This window comes from Leucoraja erinacea, chromosome 22, assembly GCF_028641065.1.
Source record: "Leucoraja erinacea ecotype New England chromosome 22, Leri_hhj_1, whole genome shotgun sequence".
In the NCBI taxonomy this organism is placed as follows: Eukaryota; Metazoa; Chordata; class Chondrichthyes; order Rajiformes; family Rajidae; genus Leucoraja; species Leucoraja erinaceus.
Window position 1 is genome coordinate 31,329,399 of NC_073398.1, and position 25,360 is coordinate 31,354,758.

General features: G+C 39.4%; 1 protein-coding gene across 1 annotated transcript in view; it reads right to left on the minus strand.

Annotated features, from left to right (window-relative positions):
- Positions 1–14,138: 14,138 nt before the first annotated feature.
- mkln1 (muskelin 1, intracellular mediator containing kelch motifs) overlaps positions 14,139–25,360 on the minus strand; it is an 89,245-nt gene continuing 78,023 nt past the window's right edge. Inside the window, 6 exon segments of the mRNA XM_055653393.1 lie at positions 14,139–15,509; positions 16,807–16,861; positions 17,638–17,740; positions 19,361–19,481; positions 19,484–19,499; positions 24,438–24,552. Coding sequence (XP_055509368.1) covers positions 15,388–15,509; positions 16,807–16,861; positions 17,638–17,740; positions 19,361–19,481; positions 19,484–19,499; positions 24,438–24,552 — 532 coding nt within the window. The 3' untranslated portion in view covers positions 14,139–15,387.

Here is a 25,360-nt window from a genome sequence, read left to right on the forward strand (position 1 = left end):
CTAACTCCCAAAATGTAAGTGAAAGGAAAATACCATCTTGTGTACAACAGTTGTGTAGTGGGGCAGCGGTAGAGCTGCTGCCTTACAGCGCCAGAGTCGCAGGTTCTATCCTGACCTAGGGTGCTGTGTACAAAGTTTGTGCTTTCTTCCTGTGACCGCGTGGGTTTTCTCCGGGTGCTCGGGTTTCCAAAGACGTAAAGGTTTGTAGGTTAATTGGCCTTAGTATAAACCTTAAATTGTCCCTAGTGTGTAGTGTATGGGGTAATGGCTGGTTGGTGCGGACTCGGTGGGCCGAAAGGTTACATCTTTCCATATTCCATGTTTCCGAGCTATGATTTTACTTTTCAAGCATATATTTTTTTCTGAATAAGTTAATACAAATTATTGCTACCATGGGGTATCTAATGTAGGCTGTTTGGCCTATTCATCTGCAAAATAGTTCCCTCCTTCCCAACCTCCTTAATGACTGCATTCAAGGAAAAATTAGATGAACATGAGTGGGAAGGGGATCAAGGGTAAGGAAGTGACATGGAAAGATGAGCACTGGAAGATAAGCACTGCCTGGTTTCAATGCTACACATTAAATAGAGTTAAGCAGTGAGGGGGGGGGGGGGGGGGGTGAAGAACAAGAGAGGAGCTGACGTGGGGGGGGGGGGGCATGGGGGGGGGGGGGACACTTTTAACTTTGTCAGCACCTTTACATGGCGACTATTTGCACACATTGGGTATGCAAGCAAGGAAATTTATCGCAGTCGCTGCCTCAAAAAGGCTGGCAGTATCATCAAAGGACCCACACCATCCTGGCCACACACTCATCTCCCTGCTACCTTCAGGTAGAAGGTACAGGAGCCTGAAGACTGCAACAACCAGGTTCAGGAATAGCAACTTCCCCACAGCCATCAGGCTATTAAACCTGGCTCGGACAAAACTCTGATTATTAATAACCACTTTCTGCTATTTGCACTTTATCAGTTTATTTAGTCATGTGTGTATATATTTATATCACGGTATATGGACACATTTATCTGTTTTGTAGTAAATGCCTACTATTTTCTGTGTGCTTAAGCAAAGCAAGAATTTCATTGTCCTATACAGGGACACATGACAATAAACTTACTTGAACTTGAAAGAATTTCACTGTGACTTGTCACATGTAACAATAACGCTTTCATTCATTCATTCATTCATTCATTCAACTGCAGCAGTTCATCAGTTATCTACTGCATTTATCAGCACAGTCTGCAGGTCTTACCTTCAGAGTTCTCATCATGAGGAGTTTCTTTGAACGATGGAGGTATCTAGGCCACACAGCAAGAGCACGATGCAGAAAAGGGCAGCAGGGGTCCAGGTTAACCTGAAGACTCCAAAATCAGCACCGCAGTATTTGAGTTATTCACTCCTTGACTGATGCTTCAACTTATTGTCGTTCCTAAAGTACACAACATCCTCATTATAGAGGGTGATGGTAGGTGTTTATCACACCTGAGGCCTGTGATGACTGATGTGCCTCAAGGACTGGTGCTGGCCCCATCGCTGGCGTAGTTTATATCAACAATATGAATGAGAAGATTGAACAAGGCATGATTAGTTAAGTTTGCAGATGACACTAAATTTATTTTTTAATAGTTATCTCAAGACTTTTTCTATCTGCGAAATGTAAGCACACCAAACATCAATTAACTAAAATTCTTACCCCCATCATTCTTAATCTACTATGGACGATATTTCTGCATCTCCTGCTGCAAAGTATCTGGCCAGAATAAAGAGGTAAGCAAGAATGAAAGAGAAAGTCAAGGATGCTGGTGCTGTCTTGGATTGTTCTTGAGTTATTGATTGCCGGCTTCACCTTGCACTAAACGCTATTCCCTTATCGTGTATCTATACATTGTAAATGGATCGATTGTAATCATGTATTGTCTTTCTGTTGACTGATTAGCACGCAACAAAAGCTTTTCACTGTACTTCGATACACGTGACAATAAACTAAACTGAGAAAGGTGGATGATACCGATAGGTAGGTAATCTTTTGGTGATCCTTCAAAAAAATCCCACTTATGCCACCAAGAATTTGTTTTTTAAATTGTCCGCATTGGCAGTTTTGGGCATTTTCTTGACAATGTAAACTCTGATCGCACCAGGTTGTAAATACTGTTGTGTCTTCTTTCTTTTTAATTGTAAATCATGGTTCTGTTCTGTTGTTTTGCTCAATCCCGCAGGCATTGCCACCTTCATTTCACTGTACATCCTGTATGTGTATGTGACAAATAAAGTTGACTTGACTTGATGTAAGAATATCTCATTCTTTTGGAAAAGGCAACCAAAAGCGTGGACAATGAAGGGCAAGGCTGTAGATGGTGTTTGCATGGACTTCAAGATCTTTGATAAGGCTCTGCATTGTCGGCTGTTCTGAAGGTTAGATTGCATGAGATCCAAGGAGAACTAGCTAACTGGACATAGAACTAGGTACACATTGAAGGAAGCAGAGGGGGGTGGTGGGTGTTTTTCGGACTAGAGGACAGTGACAAGTGGTTTGCTGCTGGGCCCATTGCTGTTTGCCGTTTATATGAATGCTACTGCTGAGAATGTACAGCGCATCATTAGTAAGTTTGCAGATGACACAAAAGTAAGTGGTATCGCAGATAACCAAGATGGCGATGAAATTCTACAGCAGGATCTTGATCAAGTGGGCCAGTGGACTGAGTGATGGCAAATGGTAAGTGCAAGGTGTTGCATTTCGGGATGTCAAATCAGGGCAGGACCTTCACAGTGAATGGGCGGGACCTGGGAGTAATGTTGCAGAGCTGAGAGATCTAGGAGTGTAGGTACATAGTTCCCTGACAGTGGTGGCATAGGGGGGCGGAAGGGAAGATAGGGTGATCAAGATGCTTTTAGTACATTGGCCTTCATCATTCAGGGTTTGATAGAAGTTGGGATGTTGGGTTACAGTTTCACAAATGTTGGCGAGGCCACACTTGGAGCTCTGTGTTCAGTTTTGGTCATTCTGCTATAGGAAGAATGCCATTCAGCTGGAAACTGCAGCGAAGATTTACGAGGAGATTATCAGGGCTAGAGGGATGACACAAAAGATAGAGGTTGATTAGTCTAGGACTTCATTCCTTGGAACAGGAGGCTTAAGAGTCATAAGGTGATAGAGCCTTGGTGTTATCTTGGACAGTATCCGTTCCTTTTCCAGTCATATAAACAATGTTTCCCGGATTGCCTTTTTCCATCTACGAAACATCTCCAGACTACGCCCTGCTTTAACACAACACTCCACGGAAATTCTAGTCAATGCTTTGGTCACATCATGCATTGGCTACTGCAATGCAATCCTGGCAGACATCCCCATCAAACTTATTCATCGACTTCAACTCATCCAGAACTCTGCAGCACGGATTATCACACGCTCAAAGTCCACAGATCATGTCACACCCCTGCTGATTCAATTACACTGGCTCCCTGTGTCACAAAAGATTAACATTAAAATTGTATTCTTAACATTTAAAGCGCTTCATAACCTTTCCCCAGTTTATCTCACAGACCTCCTTCAGACTGACACCCCCTGCTGCTCCCTGAGGTCTTCATTAGCAGGTCTACTGGCACTACCACCCATCAACCTCAACACAATGGGTGCCAGGGCTTTCTCCCAAGCTGCACCTAAACTTTGCACCTCACTACCCCCTCACATCCGCATGCTGGACTCCATGACAGAATTCAAAACCGCTCTTCAAACCCATCTTTTTAAACCAGCTTACTCGTTTTAACTGCAACAACTGCATCTTATTTTATATCAATCTTAACTCATTGTGCTATGCTTTGTTGCTTATTGTATGTTTATTACTGATATTATGTGATGTATCTTGAGTGTCTTGAAAGGCGCCATTAAATCAAATGTATTATTGTTATTATAAGGGATAGGAGTGGAATTAGGCCATTCGGCCCATCATGTCTACACTACCAGTCAATCATGGCTGATCTATCTCTCATTCCTAACACCATTCTCCTGCCTTCTTCCCATAACGTCTGACACCTGTACTAATCAAGAGTGCAACTCAGAGTGGTGAGTTACAAAACGTGGTGCACCGACAAGGCAAAAACAGCAAAAAGATACATAAATTAACTGACACTAGGGACAGTATCATCAGGAATACTAACTGTGGTGACCATTAATTTGATTCATTACCATTCATTTCAACATGATCCAAAAACTAAGCACTTTCTTGAAAAGGGTATTCTCTGCATAACAAAAATGGTTACACAAATGATGAGCCATGGAATGTGCCCGCTCACATGCAAGTTTCTGTGCAAGTTTTTCTCGATCATGGCAATTTTGAAGAGTTACTTATTTGACTGCGTGTCACGGGCTTGTGTTACAAAGCAGACCTTGCTAGGTCTCTAGCATAAAGTCCCTAACCCCCCCCCCAAAACCAATGCTTGTTCTTGATGAATGCTCAAGTACAAAGCCAATTTAACTAGGATGTATGCTTGGTCTCAAATCTTTAAAAATCCACTCGAGCTGAAAAATGAGAAATACTACTTACTCATTGTAATGTTAATTTCCATCCAACCACCTTAGAAAGTGTTATTTATAAAATATGGAAAAGCACCAGAAATGTTATGTCACTGTGTTGAAATAATTGGGCAGATCAAATTATTCCATAATAAGCATTTTACAAAACGCTTTGCTTCAATGTACATAATTCGAACCAAGCAATTTAATATTGCTTTGTGCCTATAGACATTTTGTGTCCATCTTCAGTATAAACCAACATCTGCAGTTCCTTCCTTCACAAGCAATTTCCCTGTCCCACGGTACGAGTTCATTCCAAGAGTTCTCCCGAGTTTGCCCCGATTTGAACTCAGAGATTTACAGTAATGGCCACTTGTCGGTACTCGGGGCTCTCGTGGACATTTTTCAACATGTTGAAAATTCATCACAAGTCTTCCCGAGCTTACCTGCCATTAGCGAGTCTTTCCGAGTACCTGCCGTTATTGGTACAAGCCGCTAAGAGACGTCCCCGAGCTCCGACGTACCCGCTATGTTCATTCTCAGTGCTTACCATGAGTTTGATTTTTTTTAAACTCGGGAGAGCTCTTGGAATGAACTCGTACCATGAGACAGGGTTATTTTACAATACCTTGGCTACCTATTTTCTCGCTTTGGAAGCATGGAGGAAGAATCCATATATTCTCCAGTTAGAGACTTAAACAAAATGAGAAGTTAACTGTTGTAAGGCATGGGCATGCTAACTCAGAAAACCCTGATGTGTGTTCGGTTCATTACCAACAGACTGAATGGGCAGCAATTGTTAGCAGACATCAACAATAAATGGGGTGCAGTGAAAAAACCCAAGCTCTATAGCCAACATTGAAGCAAACAGACATGATATAATTAAAGGCCTCAAAGTCATAATATTATTACATCGATGAATTCCCCCGTTCTCAACCTTCACTATAATCACTCCCACAAGCTCCAGAATAAAACAAAATGCTTTTTTAGGACTTTATTTTATTAAGAAACTGAACAAAATACAGTCTTTTTTTCCATATGTACAGTACATACAACATAATTCTACAATTGTATTTGTTCACCAGGTCTACATCGTTATTCACAACAAGGTAGTGCATAAATTTTATATATTTCAGAAAATAAGGGTTGGTAGCTTCATACTTTCAAAAATTATGGAAAAACGAGAGAAAAGGAAAGACCATTTCAGTCAAGCCACAGGATACATTTACTCGACTGAACCTTAGAGCAAACTCGCAGGTTGGCTGCAACATCGCATTCTGATAGAGGACACTGAAGAGACACCAACGGACAGAGGTCCATTGCCAGGACCCATATTCATAAAACAGCCCATTGCATAAACGAGCCTCTGTACATGATGTACTGCAAGAATATATTTATGAATATATGCCCCCGTGGACCAAACAGGATGACAGACGCACACGCACACACACACACATGAACAATGGAAGCAACAAACTGGGTTCAATACCCAATATTCAGAATTAAAAGTCTCCTCAAAAATACACGTACTTCAAAGTCCTTTGGCCAATTACTTCCCAAATATAATCTTCTAGTTGACAGTTACAAGATAGCAAGAGACGGGTTGGTAAGGGCTGCTATCAGTTTTGTTTAATGAATTTTAAAACAAAAACATTGCCCAAATTTTAGTCACCGATGTTGACTGTATGCCAAGTTGGATCAAGGCAGCGAAATGATGGAAACTCAACTGAAGAGATTAGGGTCGGACAGTGGAGGTCCATATTGCACTAAAAACCTCTGGACAAGCATAGCAGTCTCATGAAGCGACCACAACATTAACACCAGACAGGTAGAACAGGATAATTTTAAACTGCTCAACAGTCTGTATGAAATGCCGAGAAATATTAAATTCTCTTTCCCAAGTAGCAATTGGCATTCATAATTTTTTTTTTTTTTTTTTTAAATCACTCGGGAACTGTCTGACATGAGTAGACTTGGTAGAAAATCCATTATTGAAATCAAATTTGAAAACAAAAGTTGAGGTTACAAGAGGCAATCAAATACATATTAAAGCGCATGTAAGCAATGATCTTGGGTACATCAATATCCACAATAGCAATATTTACTGTGCTAGTCACAGAATTTAAATACATTTAAATTTGGTACACATGGGGCGGGGTGTGGTGATGGGGTGGGTGAAGAAAAAGGAAAGAAAATAACAAAAAGTAATGGGTTGCAATGAAGATCAATTGTACAAACCAAACCAAGCCCATTCTTTTAATTACACCTGTCGCACTATTCTGCAAAATGGAAATGCTGCTCACCCATTTTTAATTCTTTGGGAAAGCAAAATCTTAAATAGAAGTTAAAATCTTAAACATTTTAACTTCAGCAATGACACCATCTTGGACCTGGTGTTTGTGGCCAGAAATGTTATATTAATGTCACTTCAAAATCATTTATGTTCAACCACGTAAAATATTGAATGAGATTATCAGTCCTATTTTATCAAAGAAACAAAAAGAAGTGAAAGTATTAACCAGGCACAAATTTACGTTGTAATTTGATACAAAAGCCGAGTCACAATAGAAAAAGATGTGCATCAATGCCGATGGAAAATGTAGATTATTTCTCATGTCTGAGCAAGGGCAAGGTTGCAGGAAACACATTTGGCTGAGCAGGGAATGACATCAGGCAGTACATTACCCTCATCTCAAAGAAAATGACTGGTAAACTGCTTGATCAGATCCTAGCTGCGAAATCTTGCTATATTAAACAATAGCTCATGTGTCCCGCTGAGTACAAAATTGTACAAAATCCCCATTACATCAGCCAGAATATAGGAGGGGAATTTGATGCTGTTTGGATTTAACATCTCATCGCAAAAGCGTGGATCTGCCAGGAGCAATTTAAGATATTTGCCTTCTTAAAAATGGTCATTTTAGTCAATTGGGTAATTAGAGATTATTTGTGTAATATTTATGATTTTTTTCCCCTCTGTTAATTATGCACATTTGACCACAGGTGAAGTCCAAAGCTACTTCAAAAGGCTGAACAGGCTGATATTTGGACGGTGTCATTGGAATGTCTGGCGCGGACTTCATTATGAAAATATTTAGTAAAGCATTTTTTCCTTATTTCTATTTCCAATCCCCAGCATCTAGAGTTTATTTTCTACAATCTACATGCCTGCCTGGCTCATTACTGCCCTGAGCTTTATTTTTGCTTTATTTGAAAGTGGGAACAATTAAACAAGTAGTAGCTCTCTTTGGGATTTCATTCTCGGGTCAACGTAAAAGGCAAGAACATTTGAGATAAAACAATGGAGCATTTAGTATCATTAGTCTGAAACGCTAAATTAATATTTTGCATTTTAATATTCTGATGAATAGACGCGCTTGAGACACAAACAATATTTTGCACGCATCCAAGTCTGGTATTGCAGAATTCAAAGGGGAAAAAAAAACCTCTATTCCAATATGTGTTATTTTAACTTCAGCAATGACACCAATGCTCATTTTCTTTCTAACTATTAACAAGATTTGCCAATTTAGACTATTTGTATTTATTGCCAATCAAGTGATTAATAACACCGACGTGACAACAATCAGCTCTCCATTTCCAGTCCAGGAGGTGTACAACTACTATGCCACTCACAATTAGTTATTTGAAACAGCAATAAACATTACAAGACATATTTAGAAATACAAAAGACTTATTTTGGCTTCCAGTATGCTCAATTCGCCAATAATGCCCCATAAACACACTTCTATAACTTTGCAAAAGAATGAGGAATATTTTGCATGGGTAGTTTCTGGAATTCTGACTGCTGGTACAAATCATATGATTCCATACACTCCACACCACAATGCAATGAATTACTTATTTTTTAATATCGAACACATTTCCTGCCACCTCAGTAAATGAGGTCAATTTTGAGGTCCTTTTATTAATTGATGTCTTATCCCACAATATCAGGGAATTTCTTTTTAAAAGGAACCAGAAAATGGAAACATCAGTAACGTACTGAATATGTGCAGCACCGTAGTTTTCTTATGAAAATGGTGCCCGAACTTTGTAAACAATGTTTTATATTTTAAGGAGTTTTAAGACTCTATAGAACACATGTGATCATCATCACGTTTCCAAGGATTCGTCTAAATCAGCAGAATACCTTGAAATCATTTAATACCACTTGATTATTTTCATTTTTACAGGCTCTCAAAAATGAGCCTTTTACTCTCACTTGGAGATTAAAAAAAGCTAGCCCAATTCACTCAATTGTTTTCCATTTTGAGATTGGCAACAGCATTTTGTTTTTAAGGGTTTTTCAACCAACGGTTGGGAACTTGAATTCAAGACCTCTCCAATTTCTTGTCAACAAAGCATTATTTCAGTCTTGATTTTGCTTTAGTTTTCTTGCTTCTCATCCATCCTACTTCAGGTTCTCGACATTTTTTAAATGCAAAGCATCTATTCAAACATGGATTTAATGGAGTTAAAACAAAAGGCATGGTGTGGGCCCACCATAGAAAATATGAATTCTACACGATATCCACAAAAGCTTTTAGCCAATGCTGGTTCTCTACCAACTTATTTAGCTTTAGTCCAGTATAAATATGAGGAATTCTGCTCTCAAATTCATTCAACTATTTCATTAGATTGCAGTTGCTCGGACACTTCAACTTGGAATCCTAAACAGATAACCATGCTATTTCTCCTTAGATCTGCCTTACACAAATTTCACGATGTGAACAATGAAGATATCAGAGTTGACAATGGACGGGTAATATGGTCAAGCCTTCCGACTATTATTTTACAACCAAAGTAGGTTTGACTGTTAGATTTATTTGTCGTCTTCTAAATCTACGCTGCAAGAGCTCGAACGACAGCATGATATTTTAGTTTCGTGCCACTATCATTTCAGCCAATCAAATTAAAAAAAAATAGCAATACTTTTCCCGTTGAGTGGGCTTGGAGTTTTTGGAAAAGTGTTAAAATGTTCAAGGAGATAACATTAATTCTGCATTCGATCTGGGTCATAGAATCGTTCCACATAATACAGTTAATAATTTCCTCAAGGTTTCATGGAAACTAGAGACTTAGAATGCATTAAAATAAAATGTAAAATAAAATAAAAATAAATTGTTTAAGAAGGAACTGCAGATGCTGGAAAATCGAAGGTAGACAAAAATGCTGGAGAAACTCAGCATCTATGGAGCGAAGGAAATAGGCAACGTTTTGGGCCGAAACACAAAGGTTTCCATAGATGCTGCTGCACCCGCTGAGTTTCTCCAGCATTTTTGTCGACCTAAAAATAAAGTGACTGTTTAAGAAAGAAAAATATCTGCATATTATCTTTGCGGCCCTCCAAAAATACTTTGCCTTTAATTATCTACCTTTTTTGAATAAGCAACAAACAATGACACAACTGCTCATTTGCAAACTGCAAAGCCACAGGGTTTGAGACAATAAATAAGCGCTTAACACATTTTAGGCGATGATGCCAAGGGTGGGTGTTGGGGACTGGGTCAGAAGGCCAAAGTGGAAATGATACTACATTCCTAACTAGATCACTCACAATATATCCACAAAAGACCAAGCCACACAAATGCAACAGCACAAATACCACGCAGTATCCTATCAGATTGAACAAAATAAATGTGTACATCTATTCCTCAACTAGATTTTAATGTGTGAATTTCATGTCAATTTAATAATCTCCCAAAGATTAAAGCAGAAGGTGATTTATTCCCCCTTAGTAATTCCCTGTTTTTTCCATATCCTCCAGTACATTCACTTTAAATTTTAGGTTTAGTACAGTGCCTGTGATAGTTATAATTAGATGTATTATCGTACCAAACTCTCCTAAGTGAGTTAACAAAATCCTACATTGAGTTTTGAAACATTGCACCTCATGAGCCTGTAGTGTAACTGATTTCCTGCCGATACAATGGTTGGTCTTGTGAATGTTGTCTTTGACAAAGATCCTATAGCGGAGCAAGGTAGACCACTCCTGCTAAATGCAATGGGCTGACGTGCAGTACGCAACGGAGCGGAACGTGGGCCTTTTTTTCCATCCATTTCAATAACCCGACCCAACCCGACCCGCAGTGTAATCAACGTTGCGGGGGGACAGTTTGTGTTAATAAATTATAATTCTGAAAATGAGAAGATTTTTACCAAATAACTTTTATTTTTACGAGGATGCTTCCATAACCGGCTTCCGTCTCTGCACTAGTTATCTGGATCTTTGGTTCGGAGATGGAAGCCGGTTACGGAAATGGGGCCGAAAATTACCCATGAATCTGCCCATGACCGTACTACGTCTTTTTCGTCGAGTGATCTCTCTTGCTTGCTATAGGATCTTTGGTCTATGATAAGAGGAACAAATACCTTAAGTTACATTCCTACCCTCAAAACAACGCAAAGCCAATCGTGCTCAGAACCAGTTACAAGCTGAGCTAACCCGTTAATTACAACTGAAAAAACTGAATGAATCACCCAGGCTTCTTTTACACTTAAAGGTTTGCTCATTTTATTTCAGCTAGTTAATTAAAATGTCAACTAAGTGAAAAATTGGTTGAGGCAGTAAGTGGTGTTTCTGAGATATAAAAAAAGTCTGTTGCTAGCTTTAAATACAGTCTAGAATAAAAAGGAGTGAACTAAACACACTAAATCCTTTGTGCCACCAAACTATAATGCAGAACAGTAATAGACACACAATGCATGCCGTATAAACCATCTGCAGTTTCCATAAGCTCGGGGCCATTTGTAACCGATAATGTTTAGTTTCATGAACCTTACAATAAACAGCAATTCACAAAATGTCAAAATAAAGGAAATCAGAATAATAACAATAATAATTTTGGATACTTAATACAAAATAGCAAGGATGAGCTGCTGAATGCTTCGGTTTCAACTTTGATGTCTAAAATCAACATTTATCTTGTCAGATCTAAAGGTTGCACGCTCGTAGCATTTGTTATAATTGAAACTTAAGTTCAGCGGGTACAATGCATGGCCCATGTGCACAAAATGTGCAGGAAAGAACTGCAGATGCTGGCTTAAATTGAAGATAGACACAAAATGCTGGAGTAACTCCAGGACAGGCAGCATCTTTGAAGTCTGAAGAAGGGTCTCAACCCTGAAACGTCACCCATTCCTTCTCGCCAGAGTTGCTGCCTGCCCCGCTGAGTTACTCCAGCACTTTTGTGTCCATGTCTACAACCTACCACTCCACTTTCACTGTGAAACTATTTGAGACAACTCTAATTTCCAAACAACACGCTCAATTTCCAACTTTTGTTCTGAGGGCTATCATACAAAATATTTAAATTCTTTGGTTAACGCCAGTGATTTTGGTTCTGATCATTAAGGCTTTGCTATGAGATTTTCATTCCCGCTCATCATTCCCAATTTTCTAAATACATAAAATGACATAGTTTATCCACTTTAACAATTGGATTTGCCAATAATTATGAAGGAGTTTGAGAAAATACACATTTTGAGTTACAAAATCCTTCCATAAATCTAGTAGATAAAAATGCTGGAGAAACTCAGCGGGTGAGGCAGCATCTATGGAGCGAAGGAAAAGGTAAAGTTTCGGGACAAGACCCTTCTCCATAAATCTAGTGGTAAAATAGTGTAGTCAGAAGAGTTAAGTTAAGAGTACAATTCTTAAACATCTCCTCACTACCACCCCTCTCCCCCTCCAAGTTGTGGATGTATTTTTAATGTGGTGCAGCACTCAAGAAGGTTATGTCATCAGAATTGTCAACAATACTTAGCAATTCAGCTTCAGAGTCACCAGTGTGATTATTAGGATCAACTGAATTGAGTGAATGTCTCTTCCAAAGTTAGACATAAAATGCTGGAGTAACTCAGCGGGACAGGCAGCATCTCTGGAGAGAAGGAATGGGTGACGTTTCAGGTCAAGCCCCTTCTTCAGACTCTTCCTGTCCGTATGTCTATCAATATATTTATGTGTTCTAATTATATATTTATGTGTTCTAATTATTATTTAGTCTCTAGAAAAGGGCATTAAGATTAGATTAATCTGCTCAAAGCAGAAATACAAGAGAATATGCTTTGGTTAAAATGATTTGTTCAGTTGCAAGAATACTTAATGGGCTTTGACCAATAAAGAAGTTGCAAGGTTGAACGTTATACATTTTTTCTTAATATTAATTCCACCAGAAGAGTGGGAATGCCAGGATATATTGTAAATACTTTACTGAATACTTGATAGTAAAAGAATTGCAATGACTGGTATAGCAAATAGCCTTGTTTTACAAGCTGGGAGAAAGCAAGCAATGATTGCGCCTACAGATTTTGTCTTACAATCTAGAATGTATTATCTTAATAGCAATGGGACATTTTATTTTTATTCTACTTCCAACAGCCTTAAAACCACAATCTTACACTGAATATCTCTACGGCTGAGATTGAAGAATTGAAATGAAACAACTTTATTCTCTGCAGGGATACTTCCAAGTTAATCGGCCATCAGTAGCATTGTCATCAACATTATGACTTGCTAATGGTCTTCTAATGGATAGGGGGAATTGCGAATTTTTACAATGGTGCAATATGTCGGAGAGAAATCATCATTCAGCTTGTTTAGCTCTAAAATATTTCCTACAGGTGGGTATATTGGCGCATTTGAGGGAAAAATAAATGTGGAACAACCTTTCACATAAGGAGAACGAAGTACTTCAGCACACAAGCAGCATTGAGACAGCAATCCAATCACTGAGGTAAAGTACCTTGATCAAATGGGTTTTTGTAAGAGAAGAAAACCTTTAAGATAGATCGCCCCTGCCAATTTACAAAGACCGCCCATCACCTTTGTGATAACCATCCGTGAGAAGTTTAAATGTACATGAAGCTAAAATGTATGTTAAATTGAAATGTAAAAGGCCAATATATTAATAATATATACATATTGTACAAATGGGAAAATTTCAGTAACTTACATTTGTGTGGAAATGAGGATCTGGTCACAGTGTTTTAATTCTTAATAAGCTTCTATTTTTTTTTACATCTTCAAGAATCTAATCACACAGTCTACATTTGTTGCTATAACAGAATTGATGAAAGATTTTTTTTTGCACTAAAGTTTCTGAAATGTTCACCTACGTCTATGTATATTGTTAATATATTGGCCTTTTTCATGTCAATCTCACGCGCATTTTAGCTTCATGGACATTCTCACGAATGGTTATTGAAAAGGTACACAAAAATGCTGGAGAAACTCAGCGGGTGCAGCAGCATCTATGGAGTGAAGGAAATAGGTGACGTTTCGGGCCGAAACCCTTCTTCAGACTTATTGAAAAGGTGATGGGCAGTTATTGCAAATTGGCTGTGGCAATTGGTAGTGGCTGGATTTTAAATGCACAACATACTTCAAGGCATTAGTATCACATATTTCAGAAACCAACGTTATTAAGAAATGACTAAACTTTACGCCTGACGCTACGAAGAAAGATTACAAGAAAGAACATAGGGAGCAAGAAATCACTGGACAAATAGATATTAACTATAATTAAATTAGCTTAACCAGAGCCTCTGCAGTATGAAGGTAACAATCTTAAGAATCCAGACGAATTAACAATGATCAAAATAAAGCAAGTGTATTTTTTCCCTCTGGTACATCTATAATTCAACATGAAAGACTTTGTGTATGTTTTGAAAGGAGCATCCATGGCATTCTCTTTCAATTTAGTAAAAATGAATGGCATGGATTCTGAACCATAATGGGGAAATGTACTCTGTCACTGAACTTCTGTAGCAAAGCATTTTTCTTCTGTAGCTACTTCTTTTTAAATGGGCATACCCCTGACCCCAGAGGCAAAGTGATCGTTGCCACATATTTTTCAGCGCCCAACAACACAAGAGGTAAAAAAATGTTTTAAAAAATCAGTCGTTGCATTAAAGCTCTTCCTTAAAAGTAACACTGCCCCACCGTTCCTTCCAAATAAATCTTTGGAAACTGAAGACTGGGCATCATACTGCTGCAAAATGAGTGAAAATAGAACAACTTTATTTTTGTTAGCCATTGTTTGGCAATCATATCTTGACAAGAAGAGAAGGCTAGACTGGATCTTTCACACTTTTAATCCAGCCAGTTCAACTGAAGCTCTCTGGAAAGCTGAATCAAAAGCTGGGAAGCAGGGAGAATAAAGTTAGTTCCACTATAAATGTGACTGGAACTTTGAAGTGCAAACAAAGAAGTGAACAGTAGAATGGAATTATTCTGAAGTCAAAACACATCCAAATGGCAGCAATTATTGTCTGCCCGCTGAGATTTCCAGAGTCAGCTGCCCCACAGGGAACATGATGCACAGCACTCACATTTATTCAATGTAAAAAAATAGCTACAACTTTTTGAAGCAGTTATTAATATTGCTTTAAAGGTCAAAGAGAACGAGAACAGCAGATGTTAAAACAACACCTGAATTTGATGGGTCAGTTGGATTGAGAAATTGACAATGAAATTGGACAGAAATACTACTGATGAAAGTCAGTTGCGATCACTGCAGTATTATTCCAGGAAGCAGCCCAGACATTAAGAATTCCAACTGTGTGTTTATATCGACAGTCACATGGCAGGATTTAATATTTCATCTCAAAATAGTTTTAAATATTTACCAATGCAGCAAAGGACTGAACACGTGTGGGAAGCAAACCCATATTCACAAAGCCAGCATCAGTTCCAACCCAGTTTTTAGGTGGCATGGGGACGCCACCAAAATTGGATACTCAAATCAAAACTAGAAAGAAGATGGGGTATTACATAAACCACCTTTGCCAACCAAAATCATAATCCAATCTAGCAAAGTATAAAAGATGTGATCGACTTTCTCTTCGGCCAGAATCCAGCAAATGCTATCCAGCTACAGTGTGATGAGATCAACCAGATTGCCTTTTGGTGGTGTCATGCTGTCAGGAAAGAAGTTTACCAGTGTATCAAACAACACAGTCCTCTGGGCATAATTCTGATCGACATCTGAAAAACCTGTTGGGATAGAAATAAAAGAAAGGACTCATGAGCTACAACAGTGATTTCATTTTGTAAAATTTCAAGATCAAGAAATAGTTCCACAACAGCAACTAAACACAGCTCTAAACAGAAGTACAAGAATAATCAAGATAAAAGCTGGGCATAGATGGCACAGATAAAGGCAAAATATTGATTTGCTCTTAATAGATTGTTAATGGTTATTGCTGTATTCTGCATTAATTACTGACTCCAACCTAAGAACATGTCCAAAACAAGTAATTACATGTTTTAAAACTTACAGGAGCAGTATCATAAACCAATTTAAATTAAATTAAAATTCTAAGTCTGTGATAAACCCCAGTGAAATCACATCCAGCTGAAACTCATGAAATTGTTAATCAGCTGAATGAAAGCAAATCCTTTAACTTTTCAATAAAAAGTATAAATTAGAAGTCAACAGCTCAGCAAAATATGTCCTTCGAAAGATTTTCATCTTTCAATTAAATTCCTGCTGGTTCTAAAGCCCGGGGATGGGACCCAATGCTGCTGTCCAATGTTGCAGTAAAATTGCCTTATGATGATCAGATTTGATCGAATCTTTTGTCAATGTCAATGAAAAGAACTCAATTCAAATTTTTTCTTTCGGTTTCTCATTCCACAGGTGCTGCCCGATTTGCTAAGTACAGTTTGTAATTCTGGATTTGATTGACTAATGGGACTCCTGGTGTCTCCATGAATGAGCCTGCTCCATGAGGCAGAACGATCCAGATTCTGCCACATCCCAACTTGATACAGAAACGATCCAGCAGAGGGAGCAATTATAACATTCTTTGGCAATGTTATGCGTTCATCCAAAATTTTGCAAGCATTAAATGAAAATCAAAAATAGGAAATTGGATCAAGCTTGCAATAAGTTTAACCAGCCCAGTTCTAAAGGTGACGTAAGAACGCAAAGTGCTGGAGTAACTCGGCGGATCAGGCAGCATCTCTGGAGGATCTAGCTCAGCGACACTTCACATCGCGATCAATATGCCTCAGTTCTAGCGAAGGGTTTTCACCCAAAGTGTCAACCGTTACACTTGGTGCCAGCTCTAAGTGTTTCCTGCACTGTTTTTTCCCCCAGGTTTCTGCAGTTTTTAATTTTCATTTACACCAGCAGGTGTCCACCAAATTAAAGTATGCTCTTCATTAACATATTCGCATATGCTCTTCAATATGACACACTAACAAATTATATGATCTCACCATGCACCCAAATTATAAAATGTATCCCATGCAAAGCAGACAATGAAAACATTTTCAGAAAACTTACCCAATGGGATAAAATCTGAACCAGATCGGAAGAGTGCTTGAGCCAATAACTGAAACTTGGGAATAAAATAACAAATTAATTACAAATAAATACAGGCAATTGAACTGGTTATTGTTAAAATACTCAATAGCAAGCTCATAATAAATAGAACACTCTGGCCATCAAATCCATCTCCCTACCAATGCACAATCCCAGCTGCTTAAAAAAAAAGATTAGAAACCTTTTAAAGATAGCATGTGATGAAAATAGACATCGATGGATGGTAATATGAAGTCTACATCAATATAAAATCACAGCAGCAGTCAGCACAATTGAGGAAGCAAGTTCCTCGTGTGAGAAGTACTTAAGAGGTGCCCAGTGATGGATGGAAAATTCAGAAAGTAATATGAGACCTGATGATTATCAAGAATGTTTAGGAGAAATGAAAAGAAGAGCTGTTTATCCAACACCCTGTGCCCATCTAACCAAAATTATAGGCTCTACGAAAGGGGTTCACCAGAAAGCAAAACAGCACAGGAAAATGTAACAGCATTAGGCAATCCATTCGAAAATTTGTCCAACAATCTAAATTCAGTTAAATAACTTATGAAATCCAATGCCTATCTCTTCTTCACCTTACATCATCTGAAGTTGGAATCCATACCATAAAACAGGTTTGAAATTCAATTGTAGTATAACTTGCTTCAAATGCGCTGTGTACATGCATTGTTTTTGGTATGAAAATGCAACAAACTGCAGCCTCTAATCCTAATGTTATCATTTAATACCACAAATGATGCAAGCAGCAGCAACTGAATGATCAGAGGACAAGTAGAAAGTGCTTGGACCTACCTCTTTAGTTTCTTCTGGATCCGAATGATCCACAGTCACATACAAATCATTCTGTAAGTATTTTAAAGCAGTCAAAGGATCTGCTCGAGCTTTCTCCTCAAATCTACAAAAAAAAATTGGAAGTGTATCAAATAACAGGTCAATCACAGGGGGGCAAGTCAGATCTCATTCATGAAACTATTATTTATAGCCAAGGGATCAAATTCATTTGTGGGAACAAAGTGAAGTTTGGAAGCTTGTTATTTTTTTGGAGCAGAACAGGAGAGGGTCATGGAAGAACTATAAACCTGTTTCACTACTCCCCCTTGTGGCCACTGCAAAGTTGTACAGTCAGGATTCCATATGGATTCAATATGCCTGGAGAAGGGTCCCGACCCAAAATGTCACCTATCCATTTTCACCTGCGATGATATTCGACCTGCTCAGTTACTCCAGCATTTTGTGTCTGTCCATAGGCATACCTACCAGCTTGGGATTATTTGCAAAACCAAGAGGCCAAAGCAATAGGAAGAGATACAATTAAAAGCTCAGCCTTGCAAATCATTCATCACAAAATCCGACAATAAAATGCTCCTGTCTTCTATTTGAAATGTATCAATCGGTTTTCACAGTTTTTCACAGTAGCGAATGCAAACTCCATAACATAAGGTCTAAAGTGATAGGAGCAGAATTAGGCTGAGTATACTCCGCCAATCAATTATGGCTGATCTATCTCCCCTTCCTAACTCCTGCCTTCTCCCCATATCCCTTGTTTTTATTTCAGATTGTCAGCATCTGCGGCTTGCCAATGACCAATGACCATGGTTAGGCCGGGCTCGCTTCCTATTCCCATACTAATCAATTACATAAATTACATCATCCCAGTTTATATTAACAATGATCCATTTCTAACATTTTGGGCAGATAACAACAAACAGAAAACCCAGAAAATAATAATAATCAATCATATGCTTCTGGCTAGAAAATGACACAAAGTGCTGGAGTAACTTAGCGGGTCAGGCTGCGGCTCTGGAGAACATGGATAGGTGACATTTCAGGTTGGGCCCTGATCGGAAGCATCAACTATTCACATCCTCCAGAGATGCTGCCTGACCTGTTGAGTTACTCCTTTTGTGTAAACCAGCCTCCACACTTCCTTGTTTCTACGGTGGGCTAGAATTGTGTTCACACACTATGTCTTTCTGAACTCCCGGAATTAGTCAGATAACCCCCTTCACATGACTCTCGGCAGTAAAAAGTAACCCGTAGAGGATTTGGAAACATGAATTGATGTACAAATGCAGAATGGGCAGATAAAACAGACCATGAATGGGAATGGAAAATAAACATTTTCTCATGGCTACATTCTTCAGAGGGTATGGAGAGAAGGCAGGTACGGGATACTGAGTTGGATGATCAGCCATGATCATATTAAATGGCTCGAAGGGCCGAATGGCCTACTCCTGCACCTAATTTCTATGTTTTTATGTTTCAGCTTTTCAAAGATTCCAGGAAAATTACTTCAAATGATGCGTGTATGACTCACAGGCCAATAAGCACAATACACGCTTTCAAAGTCTTCTGTCAGTTCAGATGAAGAAATGGTAAACAACCAATGATTAATGCTTCAGCACAAGAGCAGAGTTTTTTTTCCCCAGCTTTCATAATTTTCACCAGAGGCTTAGGTGTTGTGTTTAATTATCTTGGAGTATTAGTGCAAAGAGTTTTGGAGCTCTGCTCTTACCTGTGCTTCCTGATGAGGTATCTGCAATGTCTCAGGAGGTAGTCCTTGGAAGGGCGGCAAAGCTTCAATGACCAAAAGTCGTCCAGTCTCATCTTCGGTGAGCATGACTTCCCGGGATTTCACCAAACAAGTAGTGAACCTGCACCCAGAAATGTCAAGACAGTCAAGAGTGTTTTATTGTCATGTGTCCCAGATAGAACAAGGACATTCTTACTCGCTGCAGCACAACAGGATATGTAAACATAGTGCACTGGAAACAATATGATAAATGAGAAAGAAAAAAAAGTTGTGTGTATATATACATACCCACAATTACACACACACATATATATAATACACACACACACACATATATATATAGATACACATGCATACTCAAAAAACAAACAATAGTAGTATAATAATAATAATAATAATAGTCTATTGAAGCTCAGAAATTATTTGAGGTTGCAGTGTTTAACAGCCTCATAGCAGTAGGGACGAAGCTGTTCCTGAACATTAGTTTTCAGGCTCCTATGCCACTTCCTGATGGCAGGGGTGAAATGAGTGTGTGGCCAGGATAGCGTGGGCCTCTGATGCTGGTTGCCTTTTTGAGGCAGCAACTCTGATAGATCCCTTCGATGGTGGGGAGGTCAGAGCCGGTGTAGACTGGGCAGTGTTCACAACTTTTTGCAGTCTATTCCGCTCCTGGACGTTCAAGTTGCCGAACCAGGCCATGAGGCAACCGCTCAATGTGCTCTCTACTGTACACCTGTAGAAGTTTAAGAGAATCCTCTCTAACATATCGAATCTCCGTAATCTTCTCAAGAAGTAGTGGCATTGATGGGCTTTATTTATAATTGTATCAGTGTGCTGGGTCCAGGAAAGATCTTGAACGCCCAGGAATTTGAAGTTTTGACCCTCTCCACCAGTCAATGTGATATAAACAGGATTGTGGGTCCTCATCGTTCCTCTTCCAAAGTCCACAATCAGTTCATTGGTTTTACTGATATTGAGAGCCAGGTTGTTGTGCTGGCACCATTTGGACAATCGTTCGATCTCAATTCTATACTTTGACTCATCACCATTTGTAATTCGTCCAACAATGGTGGTGTCGTCGGCGAACTTGAAGATGGAGTTAGCACTGTGACCGGCCTCATGCTAAATTTATTGTACTGAATCCTCTAGCGGAAGATTTTCACACAGGATTGTACCATGTGTGGAACTGGCGTGACGATAAGCCCCTTAAATCTTGAATCTTATAGGAAATGTATAGCCTCACTTAATGCATTCAGCAAAAACATAAAGCATGGGGCAATCATACTAAAAGCAAGTTTGTCAGAAACACACACACTGTGTAAAAACACTTGAACAGATTGCTCAAAACAGTTTGCATCAAGTTAGTAGACAAAAAATGCTGGAGAAAAGCAGCGGGTGAGGCAGCATCTATGAAGAGAAGGAATTGGCGACATTTCAGGTCGAAACATAGAAACAGAGAAAAAAGGTGCAGGAAGAGGCCATTCGGCCATTCATTGTGATCATAGCTGACCGTCCCAATCAATAACCTGTGCCTGCCTTCTCCCCATATCCTTTGATTCCACTAGCCCCTAGAGCTCTATCTAACTCTCCTTTAAATCCATCCAGTGACTTGGCCTCCACTGCCCTCTATGGCAGGGAATTCCACAAATTCACAACTCTGGGTGAAAAAGTTTTTTCTCACCTCAGTCTTAAATGTCCTCCCCTTTATTCTAAGACTGTGGCCCCTGGTTCTGGACTCTAACATTGGGAACATTTTTCCTGCATCTAGCTTGTTTTATAATTGTATATGTTTCTATAACATTCCCCCTCATCCTTCTAAACTCCAGTGAATACAAGCCTAGTCTTTTCAATCTTTCCTCATATGACAGTCCCGCCATTCCAGGGATCAATCTTGTGAACTTACGCTGCACTGCCTCAATCACAAGGATGTCCTTCCTTAAATTAGGAGACCACAACTGTACGCAATACTCCAGATGGGGTCTTACCAGAGCCCTATACAACTGCAGAAGAACCTCTCTACTCCTATACTGAAATCCTCTTGTTATGAAGGCCAACATTCCATTAGCTTTCTTCACTGCCTGTTGTACCTGCTCGCCAACTTTCAGTGACCGGTGTACAAGGACACCCAGGTCTCGCTGTACCTCCCCCTTACCTAACCTAACCCCATTGAGATAATAATCTGCCCCCTTGTTTTTGCCACCAAAGTGGATACCCTCACATTTATCTATATTATATTGCATCTGCCATGCATATGCCCATTCACTCAACCTGTCCAGGTCACCCTCGAACCTCCTAACATCCTCGTCGAGACCCATCTTCAAATAGGGTTGATTCAGCATCAACACTTATAGGTTAAGCTGGTGCTGGGTGTGGAGAAGGGGAAGGGATGTCAAGGACTTAAAGATACTTAAACCAGATCTGTTTCACTCATGAAATTGTTCAGGGTAGCCTCCAGGGAAGTAGGACAGGGAGGTTGCGTTTGCATAAGGCATTAATTTTCTTGGATGTAAAATGGTGATAATTAAAACGGATTATCTGATCATTATCACACCGCCAGCTGTGAGAATTGGCTGTGCATAAATTAGCTCCATGCTTCCCTCAACACAACAGCAAATCCACTTCACAGCACTTTTGAAACATCCAGAAATCACAAAAGGCCTTATGTTTATTTTTCCACCACTAAATCAATGATAAAAAAGAGTGAGGTTTTCAATTTCCCTTCCCTTACAATCAGTCCGAAGAAGGGTCTCGACCCGAAATTTCACCTATCCATTTTCTGCAGAGATGCCGCATGACCCACTGAGTTACTCTAGCATTGTGCATCTATCATTGAGAATTTCAGATTTTGGCTTTACCTTAATTAGTAATAAAACTATTTATTTATTTATTTATTTATTTATTTATTTTGTTCCGAACAAGTAAAGACATAAATAGGAATAAATAACAACAACAAAATCGAAGTAGTCAAACAATTGGACATTCCAGGCAATATTTGCAAAGCAATGAAAAGCATAAAGCAAAATTTAAATGTCCAACACTTTTTCTTTACAAGCTCGAAAAGGAGTGAGAAGAAGAATAACTTATTTAATCTCACCCCTTCTCCCTAAACCCTTCTTCCATATTTAATAATTAATTAATTAATAATAATACCCTAGACAATTTTTAGAGATACATACAGACACATATATACATACAAGTGATATACACATACAAGTAATATGTATGAAGTAACCAAAAAACATAAATAAATAATAAATAAAATAATAAATAAACATTAACCCCTGTTTGTCAACCATCCCCTTCATCCCTGTACCTTGTGAAAAAAAGTTTTTTGTATGTCATTTTGAACTGGTTCATATTTGGACATTGCTTTAACTCCACATTCAAACTGTTCCACAATCCTACTCCACAGACCGAAATACAAAAAGTTAATGAAAGCTATAAATGAGTTAGCATACCTCAAGAAAACAATTATTTGATTATTTTGAACTGAAATTCTCAATAGCGGCTAAATGGGTAACATTTTCACCCCAATATGGTTGCTGGGCTAAATTCCGCTACAGAGATACGAGTACTAAATACTGCACCGATAGTCCAGTACTGATGAAGGTGCTAATTTCTGATGTTAGGCTAAATCTGTCTAAATCTTAGAGAGATGCAGTCTTGTCAGATGCAAGTTACCACTCAAGCCCATGCTATTTTACCCTCAACCAGAATCAAAAACAGATCCAATTGAACTTATAATGCTGCTTGTGGGTTCTTGCTATGTATCACTTTTTTAAATCTCTTACCAGAGTAGGTGAATCGAGGACCAGAGGACATAGGTTCAAGGTGAAGGGGAGAAGATTTAATAAGAATCTGAGGGGAACTTTTTCACACAAAGGGTGTTGTGTGTATGGAACAACCTGCCAGCGGAGTGTCACAGTGACGCAGTGGTAGAGTTGCTGCCTTACAGCAAATGCAGCGCCGGAGGCCCGGGTTCAATCCCGACTATGGCCGCTGCCTGTACGGAGTTTGTACATTCTCCCCGTGACCCGTGCGGGTTTTCACCCGAGATCTTCGGTTTCCTCCCACACTCCAAAGATGTACAGGTTTTTTAGGTTAATTGGCTTGGTAAATGTAAATATTGTCCCTAGTGGGCGTAGGATAGTGTTAATGTGCGGGGATTGTCGGTCGGTGGGACCCGGTGGGCCAAAGGGCCTGTATCCGCGCTGTATCTCTAATCTAAACTAACCTAAAGGAGGTAGTTGAGGCTGGGACTATCCCAACATTGAAGAAACAGTTAGACAGGTTTGGACGGATATAGTCCAAATGCTGGCACACTGTATCGATGACTCTAACCCATCATCCAGAGGCCCAGAGTCCAAATGAAACAGTAAATTCACTGTAAGGGCAAGGTACTTGATAGTCTCTCACGGTAAGCTGATCCAGAAGATTAAGATGCATGGGGTCCATGGTGATTTGGCTGTTTGGATTCAGAACTGACTCATCCATAGTAGAGAGAGGATAGCAGTGGACAGGTGTGGTTCCGGCTTGAGGTCTGTGCCCATGGCTGTTCCACAGGGACCTGTGCTGGGATCTCTTCTGTATAGACGTAAACGGGTTGTCTAGTCCAAATGGGGCCCAACCAAAGTCCAGTAAAGTTGCAACATTTTGGTATCATGTTCGGCATAGACATTTCTGCGCTGTACTTTTCTATGCTCCAAGATGACACAAGGACAGAAATCATCTTTCAAGGTGCAAAATCCACCGACTTTTCTTCACAATTAGTCACAATTGGCCCACACGGACCAACATGTCCCATCTACACTGGTCCAACCTGCCTGCATTTGGCCCATATATCCCTCTAAACCTGTCCTATCCATGTACCTGTCGAAATGTTTCTTAAACGCTGTGATAATACCTGCCTCAACTACCTCCTCTGGCAGGCAAGACCTTGAGTTTTCTCTTTGTTTGGGGCATAAAGTTCTGGAAGCGCAAGTTGCTGAAGGGAAAGAAATGGACAAGAATGATGCAACAGGAAAAAGTTGAAGACACGCACGCCATAAAGGCACATTACCTTGTGCATATCATCATATACAAGCTGGTGAGCAAATCGAGGACAAGGCTCCTCCTCTTGAAGGCTCTTATTAGGATTGTCTTTTAGAGACTGATCGTTCTTGTAAACACAAGACCTGCAGCACAGAAAAAAAAAACATTGTGAAGGAAACATAGCTAAAAACCACAACTCTCATGTTACCAAACTATGAAAAGGCTCATTGATTTCGAACAGACAATTCTGTGTAATAACACACAGAAGGGTCCAAAATACCACCACAGCATTGACCCATATCAATGGGAATTCATCAGTGTTCTGCATTTTAAAATTGTGCCTCTTTCTGGTGCAATCTACAAGCAGAGAACATTACTGGCATTTGAACAAATCAATTCAACAAATACATCATTTACTCCATCCTCCACTGTCAAGGTCAGAGTAATCAGTAAAGACTGCGGCAAAACAGGTTTGAAGCTTGCACTGCCAACTCATTATCCACAATCAGCAAATGGATCAGGAAAGCTAAACTGCTCTTTTCACAGGAGCTTGCAACTCAGTGAGGTAGTTTAACATCCCCACTAACTCAGCAAGTGAAGTCTGAATATTCCCACACCTGGCCAACAACAAAAATAATTTGGAATACTTCAGACTTAATCTTATTTCTATACTCCAAGGAAGGTAAAACACAGATGTGTGACACTTCTATGAGAATAGGTGCAACATGAATGATTGGAAGGTCATGTTGCGGTTGTATAAGACGTTGGTGAGGCTGCATTTAGAGTATTGTGTTCAGTTCCGAGCCCCGTGTTGTTTGGAAAGATGTTGTCATCTGGAAAGGGTACAGAGAAGATTTACAAAGATCACCAGGGATAGAGGGTCTGAGTATATGGAGAGGTTGGGTAGGCTGGGAATGTATTCCCTGGAGCAAAGGAGGATGAGGGGTGATC